The sequence below is a fragment of the Lagenorhynchus albirostris genome, chromosome 15, assembly GCF_949774975.1.
Source record: "Lagenorhynchus albirostris chromosome 15, mLagAlb1.1, whole genome shotgun sequence".
NCBI classification, from domain to species: Eukaryota; Metazoa; Chordata; class Mammalia; order Artiodactyla; family Delphinidae; genus Lagenorhynchus; species Lagenorhynchus albirostris.
In genome coordinates, this window is record NC_083109.1 from 83,962,982 (window position 1) to 83,976,539 (window position 13,558).

The 13,558-nt window shown below is 47.2% G+C and overlaps 1 protein-coding gene across 6 annotated transcripts in view; it reads left to right on the forward strand.

Annotated features, from left to right (window-relative positions):
- The window catches only part of RNF216 (ring finger protein 216), a 172,043-nt gene that overhangs the window by 151,640 nt on the left and 6,845 nt on the right, over positions 1 to 13,558 (forward strand). For all 6 annotated transcript variants that reach the window (XM_060124573.1, XM_060124572.1, XM_060124575.1 and 3 more), the window contains one exon: positions 446 to 668. In XM_060124573.1, the coding sequence (XP_059980556.1) occupies positions 446 to 668 (223 nt within the window). The remainder of the gene's footprint in view (positions 1 to 445; positions 669 to 13,558) is intronic.

A 13,558-nucleotide genomic window follows, 5' to 3' on the forward strand; every position in this document is an offset into this window, starting at 1 on the left:
GCGCGAGGGCTCTCTCTAGTTGCGGCGATTGGGGGCCACCCTGCATTGCAGTGCGTAGGCCTCTCACTGCAGTGGCCTTTCTCATTACAGAGCATGGGCTGCAGGCGCACAAGCTTCAGTAGTTGCAGCATGCAGGCTCAGTAGTTGTGGCTCACGGGCTGTAGAGTACAGGCACAGTTGTTGCACACGGGCCTAGCTACTCCACAGCATGTGGGATCTTCCCAGACCAGGGCTCAAATTCGTGTCCCCTGCATTGGCAGGCGGATTCCCAACCACTGCACCACCAGGGAAGCCCAAAACATAGGCTCTTTTCACCCTTCGAATGTCACCAAAAGAGCCAAGCAATCATTAATCTGTGGAAAGAAAGGAAGACTTTAAGGGCCATAATATTTTTCTTTCTTTTTTATCTTCCGTGCTATCTCCAATCCTGTTTTCTTTTTTTTAGTGAAGAAAAGATGACTGCAGCCCGCATTAGGAAATGCCATAAGTGTGGGACCGGCCTCATCAAATCAGAAGGCTGCAACCGCATGTCTTGCCGCTGCGGTGCCCAAATGTGCTACCTCTGTCGAGTATCTATCAATGGATATGACCACTTCTGCCAGCATCCTCGCTCCCCAGGAGCCCCTTGCCAGGAGTGTTCAAGATGCTCCCTCTGGACCGACCCCACTGTAAGTGAATGCATGGCTACATGTTGCTTTGTAGGGAAAAAGTATCTATAACGTAATATGACAAAAAGAGATTTTATACATACATAACATATTTTGAATCCTGAAAAGATAGGGAACTGCATAGATAACTACACACAAAAATTGAGAAAGTAGCTAAAAAGCTACTCCTCAGAAAGCAGCATTCTGCAACAGTTTATGAGCAAATTCTTTTAATCCTTTAGGGAATAAAATTTTTCTATGCCATTTGAAATACTTCCGAGGATAGAAAAGTAAACGAATGTTTTACATATATTTGTATAAAGCCAGCATAATGCTGATACCAAAACCTCTCAGAGGTAACCCTGAAAAAGAAATCTACAGATTTATCTCACTTACGAATATAGGTTTAAAATTCTTTAAATAAAATATCAGCAAATAGAAACCATGACCGAGTGAGATTGTTCCAGATGTGCAAGGATGGCTCAGTATTAAGAACTCTGTTAATATAACTTACCATATGATATCTTTAGGTGATAAAGACAAATACACTGATGAGGGTGACTGTAATTTTTGTGACTTTCTGTTGGAATAAAAAGAAAAAAAATCCCACAAGGACTCAGGGGCAAAAAATATACAAACCAATTTTCATTGCAGAGTAAAGGAGCTGTTACAGTGGAGGATTCCTGGACTGAATGTCAATATTATGACAGTGTGAGTGTGTTTCGTGTTTGGTAATTGCAATCATTGTTGCTTTTGTTGTGGTCATCCATTTACAATGCTTGGTGTCAGTCTATTCATCTCTTATAAAATTAAATACAGTGTGTGTGAAACAAAAATAAATACAAAACAATAAAATCCAAAAAAAAAAAAAGAAGACAAATACAGTCAGCCCTCTGTATCTGCAGGTTCTACATCTGTGGATTCAACCAACCATGTACTGAAAATATTCAGGGAAAAAAATTTCCAGAAAGTTCCAAAAAGCAAAACTTGAATTTGCCACACACCAGCAACTATTTACATAGCATTTACATTGTATTGGGTATTATAAGTAATCTAGAGATTATTTAAAGTATGCGGGAGGATGTGCATAGGTTATGTGCAAATACTACACTATTTTATATAAGGGACTTGAGCAACACTGGTTTTGGTGTCCGTGGGGGTCCTGGAACCAACCCCCTGTGGATATCTAGGGATGACTGTATCCGTTCTTGATTTAAGCTTTAACAGTAGTATTAGAAGGATACTTAATATATTTTATAAGCCCCATGTTTCAAAACAGTCATTAGCATGTATTTAATAATGAAATACATAGAAACATTCCCCAAAAGTCATATATAAGACTATCACCATTATTTGTGCTATTCAATGCAGTTAGCTGAGAGAATAAGATGAAAAATATAGATATTGGAGAAGATGATCACTAATGCTTATTGGACACCCACTGTGTGTCCAATAAAAAGTTCTAAGCACTTTTCTTTTTTTGCGGTACGCGGGCCTCTCACTGTTGTTGCCTCTCCCGGCTCCGGATGCGCAGGCTCAGCGGCCATGGCCCACGGGCCCAGCCGCTCCGCGGCACGTGGGACCCTCCCGGGCCGGGGCACGAACCCGCGTCCCCTGCATCGGCAGGCGGACTCCCAACCACTGCGCCACCAGGGAAGCCCCTAAGCACTTTTATATGTAAAGAAGAAAAAAGCAGGACTTCCCTGGTGGTGCAGTGGTTAAGAATCCGCCTGCCAGTGCAGGAGACACAGGTTCTGTCTCTGGTCTGGGAAGATCCCACATGCCACGGAGCAACTAAGCCCATGTGCCACAACTACTGAGCCTGCACTCTAGAGCCCATGAGCCGCAGCTGCTGAGCCCACACGCTGCAACTGCTGAAGCCCACGCGCCTAGAGCCCATGCTCCACAAAAAGAAAAGCCACCGCAATGAGAAGCCCACACTCTGCAACGAAGAGTAGCCCCCGCTCACCACAGCTAGAGAAAGCCCGCGCGCAGCAACGAAGACCTAGCACAGCCCCCCCAAAAAAAGAGGGAAAAAAAAGGTAAACCTACTGTTTTAAACCTGAGAAAAGACAAAATAATCAACTGAAAAGGCATCAGAAGCAGTGAAAGATAGCTAGATACAAAATAGATATACAGAATGCCATTCACAGTAGCTATATAAATCGTGAAATACCCAGGAAATGAACTTTAACAAGAAGTATGAAGAAAACTATAAAACCGTATTGAAGGGCGTGAAGAGACTTGAACATGTGGAGAAATATGCTTTGTTTTTTTTTATGTATATAATAACAATAAGTTTCATTTATTTATTTATTGGCTTGTTGGGTCTTTGTTGCTGTGCTCAAGCTATCTAGATGCAGCGAGCAGGGGCTACTCTTTGTTGCAGTACACAGGCTTCTCATTGCAGTGGCTTCTCTTGTTGCGGAGCACGGGCTCTTGGCACGCGGGCTCAGTAGTTTTGGGTTGCAGGCTCTAGAGCACAGGCTCAGTAGTTGTGGCACGTGGGCTTAGTTGCTCTGCGGCATGTGGGATCTTCCGGACCAGGGCCCAAACCCGTGTCCCCTGCATTGGCAGACAGATTCTTAACCACTGTGCCACCAGGGAAGTCCCAATGATTTTTAAGTTTGCTAGTCAGTTGTAAGTTGCTCTGTAAGGATGGCAATGTAGTATGTGAGAAGACTTGTTCTACCAAAAAACAATTGAGCATAACAGTGGATAGATACCCTGCCAACTTGGAGCTAGCAAGGAAGCTGCACCATAGCCCACGGAGGCCTGGGGATAGCCATTGACGAGTCAGCTTTCACTGGGGCAAGTGAGGATGACCTGGATAGTGGAGAAGCGCCTTGTCCCTCAAAGGGGAGACTTGGTATTACAGAGAGATTACTTATGTCCAAAGTAATCTACAAGTTTACTGCAGTTCCCGTTTAAATTCAGTCGGATTTTTTTTTCTTGAAAAATTACCTGTAATTTTGAAAGTGAGACTAATTTTTACTGTGAAGCTGCACAAATCAAAATCACGTAGACTTGGGCTTCCCTGGTGGTGCAGTAGTTGAGAGTCCACCTGCCGATGCAGGGGACACGGGTTCGTGCCCCGGTCCGGGAAGATCCCACATGCCGCGGAGCGGCTGGGCCCGTGAGCCATGGCCGCTGAGCCTGTGCATCCAGAGCCTGTGCTCCGCAACGGGAGAGGCCGCAGCAGTGAGAGGCCCGCGTACCGCAAAAAAAAAAAAAAAAATCATGCAGACTAATGCAAGAATAGACAGATCAAGGGGACAAGGTAGAGACCAGGAACAGTCCCATAAGAATTTAATGTGTGACAAAAATATCACTCAAATCACTGGAGAAATTATAGATTCATCCATTCTTTGTTTGTAACTATTCAGTGTTGCCAGGACTAGTTTTCTTGGAGTTTACAGTCTATTAAGTTTAAAACAGAGGTACTTCATGTGGTTGGTACTGTGTAGGAACAGTAAGAATGATGCAGTGGAGAATGACAGGAGCCGGAGGGGGGAGTCATCTCTGCAGGCCTCTCTGAGAGGCAGCATTTACAGCGAAACCTGCATGCAAAGGAGGAGCAAGGCCGGCCAAAGAAATAAAACAGATTCGGCCTATTCGTGGAACAGAAAGAAGGCTGGTGTGGCTTGCAAGTGGTGAACGAGGGGAGGGAGGTGAGAGAGGTGGGCACAGAAGCAGGCCGTGGGTCTCACTGAGTGTGCTGGGAGCTGTTGCAGGCCCTGAGTACACGAGTGACTTGGCCTAAGCCCCCATAGTCTGTTGCTAGATGGGACTGTGCTCAGAGTTACCACGGCTTCAGATTTTCCAGAGAGGTTGGAAATCTGTATTTTAATGTGAAATCTCCCAATTTTTAAAGATTGATCATTAATCCAAATCTAAAAAACTTTATAAGTCAAAGATAAAAGTCTTGTTAGCCACCAATCTTTATCCCTCATATAGAACACCTCCAATATGCCTGATAAGAAAAGGTGTCAGGGTCACAGGCTGGCCCCTGTTGAAAGCCACAGCAGGCCAAGCTGGTGGCCTAATCCTAATCCTCAGAACCCCCCCCAGTTTTGTTAAGCACTGAGTCCTCTGTGAAAACCCGGCATCTGCATGTCAGGAACAGTCTCCTCCTGGGTGGAAAACTGGGCTGAGGGACCCAGAAATTGCTCTTATCCCACAGCTCCGTGACCCAGTAAAACCCTTAGCGAGCCTGCCCTCCTACCACTGAGGAAATAATTGAAAGAAAGGGGTGACTTTGGAATAAACAGTCATCCTTCTGTTGCTGGTTGAGTGGAGGGAGGTGTGGCCCACAGTGGGAAGTGCTCTCCAAGGTAACCCACACTGCATTTTGTGACAAAACTTCCCAGGCCCTGGCAGTTCCACAGACTCAGTTCCTCAGTCCCATCCAGCGAGCAAACTGGGGGCCTGAGCATCTCTAGGAACTTGGTGAAGAAATAGGGTCCATTTCTTCAGCGGCGCTCCTAAGAAGCATTCCTCAGCCTGCTTTCCTCTCTAGAAGCAGAGAGCAGCGTGGGAGTTACCACGTGTGGCAGGGTGTGCGGCAGGCAGTCTGGTTTCTTCTCAGCCCCATTTTCCTTTCTGCTCTCTCTTGTTCTTCTCCTGCCACCTCCCTTTTCTTCCCACACATGGAATTGATTATAAACGTTTCTCGTGTTCTGTTACCTTGTTTCGGTGCCATAGCATGCAACTGCCCCTCATTTTCATGTTGAATTGTCGTCTTCTACCCTGAGAAAGGTTCTGTACTTGCTCAAAATAAAGTTCGAAAGGAAGGTCAGGCAAATACAAATCCCTCCGATTTCCTCTGGTAGCCACAGCCAGAGATTTTGTTCCATTTGTCCCGTTCCCATCAAAACCGGGATCAGCCCCGTTTCCTTGATTCTCACCAGGAGACCGATTGAATTCCAACCCAGCATCTGTTGGGGCTTCTGGGAACACAAAGCCATTCAGAAGTTCAGGGAAACAAAGCATGCCCTGTCATCCAGCCTTTTCTCTGGCTTAATTAACCGGCAAGGCCAGGAAGAATCTCTCATTTGTCCATGAGGGAGTTATCCCTTCATGGTTTGGAGAGAAGTTGAGTTTTCATCATTAATGACTAGAGATTGCTTGGGAACTGAACTAACTGCATATTAGAAAGCTGTCAGTTATCTGTTAGTTGTCAGAAATAAGCTCAAAACATTCAACCAAGAGTCTTGTAAAAACAAGATGTCTTTTTAAGAAGGAAAAAAAAAAACAGAAGCAAACCAGTCACAACAAACCACAGTTTTCTAGCTTAGGGGTCAGAATGCACAGCCAAGTCACAACACATAAATGAACAAACATCATTTTGCAGTGGGGGAATGGTTACCCCGGGACTTTACTGGACCCGTATGTGCTGACTTTTTTCTTGTCCGTGAGTGGTAACTTAAGGGGGTTAACAAGTTACATCTTAACTGTTAGAAGCCATGTTCAGAGCAGTCATCTGGCAGTCCGGATTCTAGAAGTGGGGCAAAATTCGTAAGAGCATTTTCTCTTTAATACAAAACAAAGTCAGTATTTATCTTGGGTTTTGGCTACCAGAAACTGCACAGAATCGTTTTCTACAACTTCTTTGTTTTTTAAATATAAGAATTTGAAGCATGTTCAGTTCAAATAAAACCCTAGGGCTTTAACAGCCAGTTTACAATTTGGCACCATTGTCGTCTAGCCGTTTGGTTAAGAGAATTATTTATTTTTCTCAAGCCTGCAGTGAATTGAACCTGACATTAATATGTGTTAATATATTTAATTCTTTGACAGTCCTCTAAGGCCAATGTATCATCCCAGTTTTACAAATGAAGAAACTTGCAGAAGATTGTGGTCAGTAAAAGGTGGCATGGGGAATTCCATGGCCGTCCAGTGGTTAGAGCTCTGCACTTTCACTGCTGAGGGCACAGGTTCAATCCCTGGTCTGGGAACTAAGATCCTGCATGCCAAATTAAAAAAAAAAAAAACGTGGCATGTGTTGATCTCAGGTCTTCTGTTCTCTCAGCATCTTAAACAAAGCTGCTTTCTGCTTTCTCCCCTTAGTTGGCTCCAGCACCACCCAGCCTGGACCAGTGTCTGTCTTCCTGATAGGTCAGGGGCACGGAGGGCACTGGGCACCTTTGAGACCCTTGTTTGAGTGGCCTGGGAAAGGAAGAGGAAATAAAAGTATTTCAGATACAGGGTTGAGGAGGGAAAGGTGGAGATCATTTTAGGGAGTATCTTCAGAAAGATATTCCAGAGTTTAGCTCGGGAACTAATTTTCAGTTTCAGGGTTTTTTCCTTAACTTTTAAAATTTACCTTCTGTGAAGAAGATGGTAAAGTGAACACCCATGTTGCCCCATCACTTAACTTCCACAGTTGGCCTTAGCATTTTATTTCAAGTCACTGTTTTAAACACCATTGTTTCTGTTACAACATGGAAGCGGGACCACTTTCGCATTCTGCAGATGAAGAAAACAAGATTCAGGTCACTTGGTAAAACCAGGGTACAAATCCAGGTCTTCAGCCAGCCGTTAGCTCCTTCCACTCCCCAAGTGTCCACTGTCTGTCTGGAACAAGAGGTCACAAGTATGGGAGCTTGCCGATAGCTGCCCGCAGGGCCCCTGCACCCAGTGAGTCACGCAGGCCTCCGTAAAGGGATAGGCCCTCGCTGGACCCTTCCCCATTGAGCAAGCTGCAGATGGTAGAAAGGGGCCTTGACAGTGTCCCCAGTCAGGTTTAGATGTCACTAGAGGATTGTACCAAGGAGGGCCACAGTATGGCTCAGTCCAGTAAACATGGCATGTTGGCATGTGTCATGTTCAGCAGATGCCAGCAGGCCCCAGGCTGAGTGCTTGACCCTGACAGGAGTCCCAACATGGCTACACCCCATGCTGCCTCCAGGTCCCTGGGGGGAGCTCTAGACAGAAAGGTGTTTACGTTCCAGGCCCCTGTGACCCGAGGAGATAGTTGCAGAAACCAGCAGAGAGCCGTCCAGTCTTTGCTCCTCCCCAACACATTATCCAGACCACCTCCGCACCCCCTCCCTGGCCATTCCAGACCCCAGCTGCACAGCATGTGCCACTCCAGGCCGTGCCGCACCCTCCTCCCCCCAATTTCCTGTTGCAGGGGGACAGCTGGCGCTGGGGGGGTTAGGGTCTGGTGTTGCTCGGCGATCTGCAGCCAATCTGGGAATAATTTGAAACTAAATCCTCAGCTCTTTGGAAGCCTTTTATGAAATCATTGCAAGTTTATTAACAACAGCTGTGGCCATACATGACCTGGATCCCAGCCCCAGCCCCACCCCCAAAATTGCAGGAGGGAAGCAGCAGTTGACTTGCACTTCTCAGTCACCTTTTTACAGGGAGGAAAAGTTAAATGGAGAAGAAAAGTCATCACCCTCCCTTCATGGTCACCGGAGGCTGGCAGCAGGCAAGCAGGCTGGCAGCTCTGGTGTCCAGAAACGTTGAAGAAAACGGGCTCAAAAGGATGTTTAAAAGCCTCGCAAGAACAAGCCGTGTGCTAAGTACTCAGACATTTATTTTAGGAACCTTCAGCCTGTGGTTGGCGATTGTTGTCAATATCTGATTGGTGGAAACCTTCTCTTTTTCCCTTTAACCACTTGCAGTTTCTCTTCCTTCTTTTTCTCCCATCCAGACCCTGCTCCATGGGCAGAGCTGTGGGGCTTCATTGTTGAGGGACACGTTTTAAGGAGTTGGGGTTTGGGGTTGTTTTTCTTCATTAAAACCTCTCTGGTGAATTCTCCCTCACTTCCTGCCGGCAGCTGGCGTGCTGAGTCGGTGTTTCGGAGAAGCCGGGCCCCTGCCATCCCCCTCATGCTCTTGCCGTGCCTCACTCCCTACCCACCTCCATGTGAAGCAAGCGTGTCAGAGTCTTCTGTGTTAGGCCAGCATTTCTGTATCTTGCTGAGCTCAGAGGAATTCAGGGAAAGGAAATAAAATCCTCTCACTGCTAAGATGCAACCCCTCATTTCTTTATATAAAGCATTCTTCCAGATCTGCTGGGCTGCAAGACTCCATGTCACTCTCTGCTGTGATCCTTTGTCCTCAGCACTGCATTTGGGGTGCACTGGCCCACTGTGGGTGCTACACATGTTCCTATCCCAGTTCTCATTACATTCAGTGGTGGTCTGTGGGGTTCACTTCTACTCTAGCCTGGCGTTTCCTTATGCTCAGTCTGAGACTTGCTTATATGCATATTCTGTGGATCTGTTTCAAGGTTTTCACCAAGATGAGGAGGGGCCAGAAAGAGGGCAGAAAAGGCCTACTGGGTCCATCTTAAACCCCGAGCCAAAGGCCAAGGAGAGGAATGCTGGGGTGGGCATGTTGCCCTTGGTGGACATTCACTAGGGCCTGTCGAGGTGTCCAGTGCAGTGAGTCCAGACAGAGTTGTCTTCCTCCCTCAGTTACCCACTGACCAAGGCAGGCAGGATATGAAGCGGAGCTCAGGTCTCAAATGGGCTTGGTTTAGCCTCCAACTTTGTTGGGGTCAGAGCAGTCAGAGGGGCCCCTAATAGCTTGCTCCCAAGGCCTTTGGCCTCTGATTGCCTGCAGAGTCCAGAGCTGCCCAGGCTCCCCTGGGGGCTGTAAGCCCAGAAGAAGCAGCCTGGCCCTGCCTGGTTCTGATTTCACTCTTCATCATCTACTTGCTGACCTTCAACACATAACTGCCTTGTCAGAGCCTGTTTCCTCGTGGGTAGAATGCTGCCAGCCCCTTGTGGCTGGGAGAGACACTTGGAGAGCAGGCGTGTGTGAACGAGCGCATTACACACAGGGAAGTGGGGACCTGAGTGTGCAGAGTGTGGCCTTCTAGAAGGGAACCTCAGGGATTTTGAAAGTGAGATGTGGATACAAAAACAACCAATGGAAATTAGGCCAAAATCTTTCTAGGAGTTATTTCTGGTGAGGAATTACCTTTCTTTTTTCTTTCTTTTTTAAATTTTTTTAAATTTATTTCTTTTTGGCTGCGTTGGGTCTTCGTTGCTGCCCGTGGGCTTTCTCTAGTTGCGGCGAACGGGGGCTATTCTTCGTTGCAATGTGCGGGCTTCTCATTGAGGTGGCTTCTCTTGTTGTGGAGCACGGGTTCTAGGCGTGCAGGCTTCAGTAGTTGTGGCTCGCGGGCTCTAGAGTGCAGGCTCAGTAGCTGTGGCACACGGGCTTAGTTGCTCCGCGGCATGTGGGATCTTCCAGGACCAGGGCTCGAACCCGTGTCCCCTGCATTGGCAGGTGGATTCTTAACCACTGCACCACCAGGGAAGTCCCAGGAATTACCTTTTTTTTTTTTTTTTTTTTTAAGATGTTGGGCTTCCCCGGTGGCGCAGTGGTTAAGAATCCGCCTGCCAATGCAGGGGACACGGGTTCGAGCCCTGGTCCTGGAAGATCCCACATGCCGCGGAGCAACTAAGCCCGTGTGCCACAGCTACTGAGCCTGCGCTCTAGAGCCCGCGAGCCACAACTACTGAGCCCATGTGCCACAACTACTGAAGCCCGTGCTCCGCAACAAGAAAATCCACCGCAATGAGAAGCCCGCGCACCGCACCAAAGAGTAGCCCCTGCTTGACACAACTAGAGAAAGCCCACGCACAGCAGTGAAGACCCAACACAGCCAAAAATAAATAAATAGAATAAATTTATAAATAATAAATTTAAAAAAAGATGTTGGGGGTAGGAGTTCATTAATTAATTTATTTTTGCTGTGATGGGTCTTCATTTCTGTTCAAGGGCTTTCTCTAGTTGTGGCAAGCAGGGGCCACTCTTCATCGTGGTGCGCGGGCCTCTCATTATCGTGGCCTCTCTTGTTGCGGAGCACAGGCTCCAGACGCGCAGGCTCAGTAGTTGTGGCTCACGGGCCTAGTTGCTCTGCGGCCTGTGGGATCCTCCCAGACCAGGCCTCGAACCCGTGTCCCCTGCATTAACAGGCAGATTCTCAACCACTGGTCCACCAGGGAAGCCCGGAATTACCTTTTTATTTGTGTTTTGTTTAACTCTTTTTCCCAAGGTTACTTTAATGTGTGTGAGAATCAAAACTCTGGCTTTTTGTGGAAGAAGGAGAAAATTCCATGGGACTCCAAGGTATACAGGTAACTTGGTAGCCTCATGAGAAAACATGTCAACAAGGCAAGGACATCTGGAGATGGCCTGGAACAGCGCCCAGGTCAGGAGCGATAGGCGACTCAGTTACCATGAGCCAGTTAAGTCCTGTGGCCTCAGTGATAGAGCCTGGCCTGCACCTTAGGCTTCTGGTTTCTCCCCAAGCTCCCGGCTCCCACTCTGGGTGAGAAGGTTCTGCTGGCTTTGTCTCAAAGGCCAAGTGCTGGGGAGGCCAGTCAGAGACCTGATGTTCCAAGTGATGGCACATGTACTTCTGGGTGAGCTGACCCCAGGAAAATGGGAATTTTCCAGGGAAGTGTCCCCTTCTCTGCTGTACTGCTGGCTGTTCATCTCCTTGAGTAGAGGTGTTTTATTTTGCCCTATTCCCTTCTTTTATTCAGTGGAGAAAGGAGATTTCAGAGTTCTGCCCATCCCAAAGAGAAGGAACTCTTATATTTCAAAGAGAGCAGGATACACTCTTTCTAGAACAAAGCAGGGCCTAAAAATAGTCACCTCTGACAGTTCTCAGGGCAGGCAGAGTACTCTGGGCCCCTCCAGTCATACTGTTCCAGAAGCTTCTATTCAGAAACTAGTGGTTTAAGTGCTTGAGAGCTCAGGCTTTGAGAAGGCCTGGATTCAAACCTTACTATGTGTGGGACTTCCCTGGCGGTCCAGTGGTTAAGACTCCGTGCTTCCAATGCAGGGGGCGTGGGTTCGATCCCTGATCAGAAAAAATATTTTTAAAAAACCTCAGTTTCCTCATTTGTAATATGGGGATTAATTAATAGTACCTAACTCCTGGAGTTGTTATGAAATCTATGTGAGGTGCTTAGAACAGGAGCTGGCCCACAGTAAGCCATTATTACTATCACTGTGCTTGGCACTTTATAAAAAGTGAGATCATTTGCTTCTCACAGTAAACCTGCTATGGAAATGATTAGGCTCCAGGTTAAGTCGTGTTGGGTAGAGGGGTCCCCAGGCCAAGGTCTGTGGAACCCCAAAGCTGGAGTCCCATCACACCAGCTGCCTGCCTGTTAGGAAGCCAGTGTTGCTTTAAGATAAAATTCACTAAGGTGGGGGCTGCTCCAGCATGCCGGGATTTCCTGTAAGTGACTCAGGCCCTGCAGGGGGGCTGGAGGACAGTTAATTCTGTGATCCAGCCCACACACCCCTGGCCCTCTCGTCATCTTTTTTCCTCCTATTGTTCCCTGTTTCCAGCAGGTTAGGTGTGTCCTAGATTTGCAGAATGGCAAGACTTTTTCACAGGTGTTCTTATTCACCGTGAATGATGACACTTGGGATGCCTAGAATGTTTCCCAAGGGAACTCACCTCTAGAAAAGCCTTAATATCCCCATGTATCACCTATCCAACCCAAGAAGTGTTCTGATGAGGGACCAGTCCTCACGTGTTGTCTCAAAATCAACCCTAAACCTACCTTCACTCTTTTTTTTTAACATTATTAACTTTTTAAATTGTGGTAAAGTAAAATTTGCCATTTTTAAAGTGTACAGTTCAGTCTGCCTTCACTTTTTTTTTTTTTGGCGGTACACGGGCCTCTCACTGTTGTGGCCTCTCCCGTTGCGGAGCACAGGCTCCGGACGCGCAGGCTCAGCGGCCATGGTTCACGGGCCCAGCCACTCCGCGGCATGTGGGATCTTCCCAGACCGGGGCACGAACCCACGTCCCCTGTATCGGCAGGCAGACTCTTAACCACTGCGCCACCAGGGAAGCCCTTCTGCCTTCACTTTTTTTAAATTTTTTTTTTTAAATTTTATTTATTTTAATTTTTTATTTATTTATTTTTGGCTGCATTGGGTCTTCGTTGCTGTGCGCAGGCTTTCTCTAGTTGCAGTGAGCGGGGGCTACTCTTCGTTATGGTGTGCAGGCTTCTCATTGTGGTGGCTTCTCTTGTTGCAGAGCACGGGCTCTAGGTGCTCAGGCTTCAGTAGTTGTAGCATGCGGGCTCAGTAGGTGCGGCACACAGGCTCAGTAGTTGTGGCACGTGGGCTTAGTTGCTCCGCGGCATGTGGGATCTTCCCAGACCAGGGCTCGAACTCGTGTCCCCTGCATTGGCAGGCGGATTCTTAACCACTGCGCCACTAGGGAAGCCCATGCCTTCACTCTTGACTTGAGGAATTTTAAATACTCAAGGGAAACTGCTTATGGAAGGAAATTCTACCCCAGATGAAGAAAAAGTCTTCCCCCTTAGAGTCTAACATATTTGGCTGAAAATGTAATTTTTATCTTTAAAAAAATATATTGAAAAGTGTTTTAGTTCTTAGTTTCGAAATATAGTGTCCTTTGACTCCAACCAGTTGGAGAAAGTTGAAATCTGAAACACTTAACCCATATTCTAGGTGTAACTAACAATTCGCTCATTCTTTATGGTAACAATCACTGCTCAAAATAGTTGAGTGCTGACATTTTCTTGTGAAATACAGACTGTATTTAGACCGTAAGAGCACTGCCTAACCAGGGAAAGCCAGAGCTTAAGGACAAATAGTCCTGAGTCCACTTAACAAATCAGGAGAGTGATCAGAGCAAAGGAAGGAAGGGAAGAGGCTCCAGGTGGCTCTCTTCAAAAGGTGAAGAACTCAAGGCTCTAAGGCTTCTCCCGCCCCCCAACCCCGAAAGAGCTCTCAGTGGCGTCCTGGGAGTTTCTGCCAGCTCATGGACCTGGCTGCTCTGTCCTCCAGAGAGCCGGCAGATCCGTATCAGGACGCTCAACTCACACTTGCCTGTGCAAGTGCCTCAGACCCGCCTAAGGGAATTCTTACATTGCATTTATTCAGGG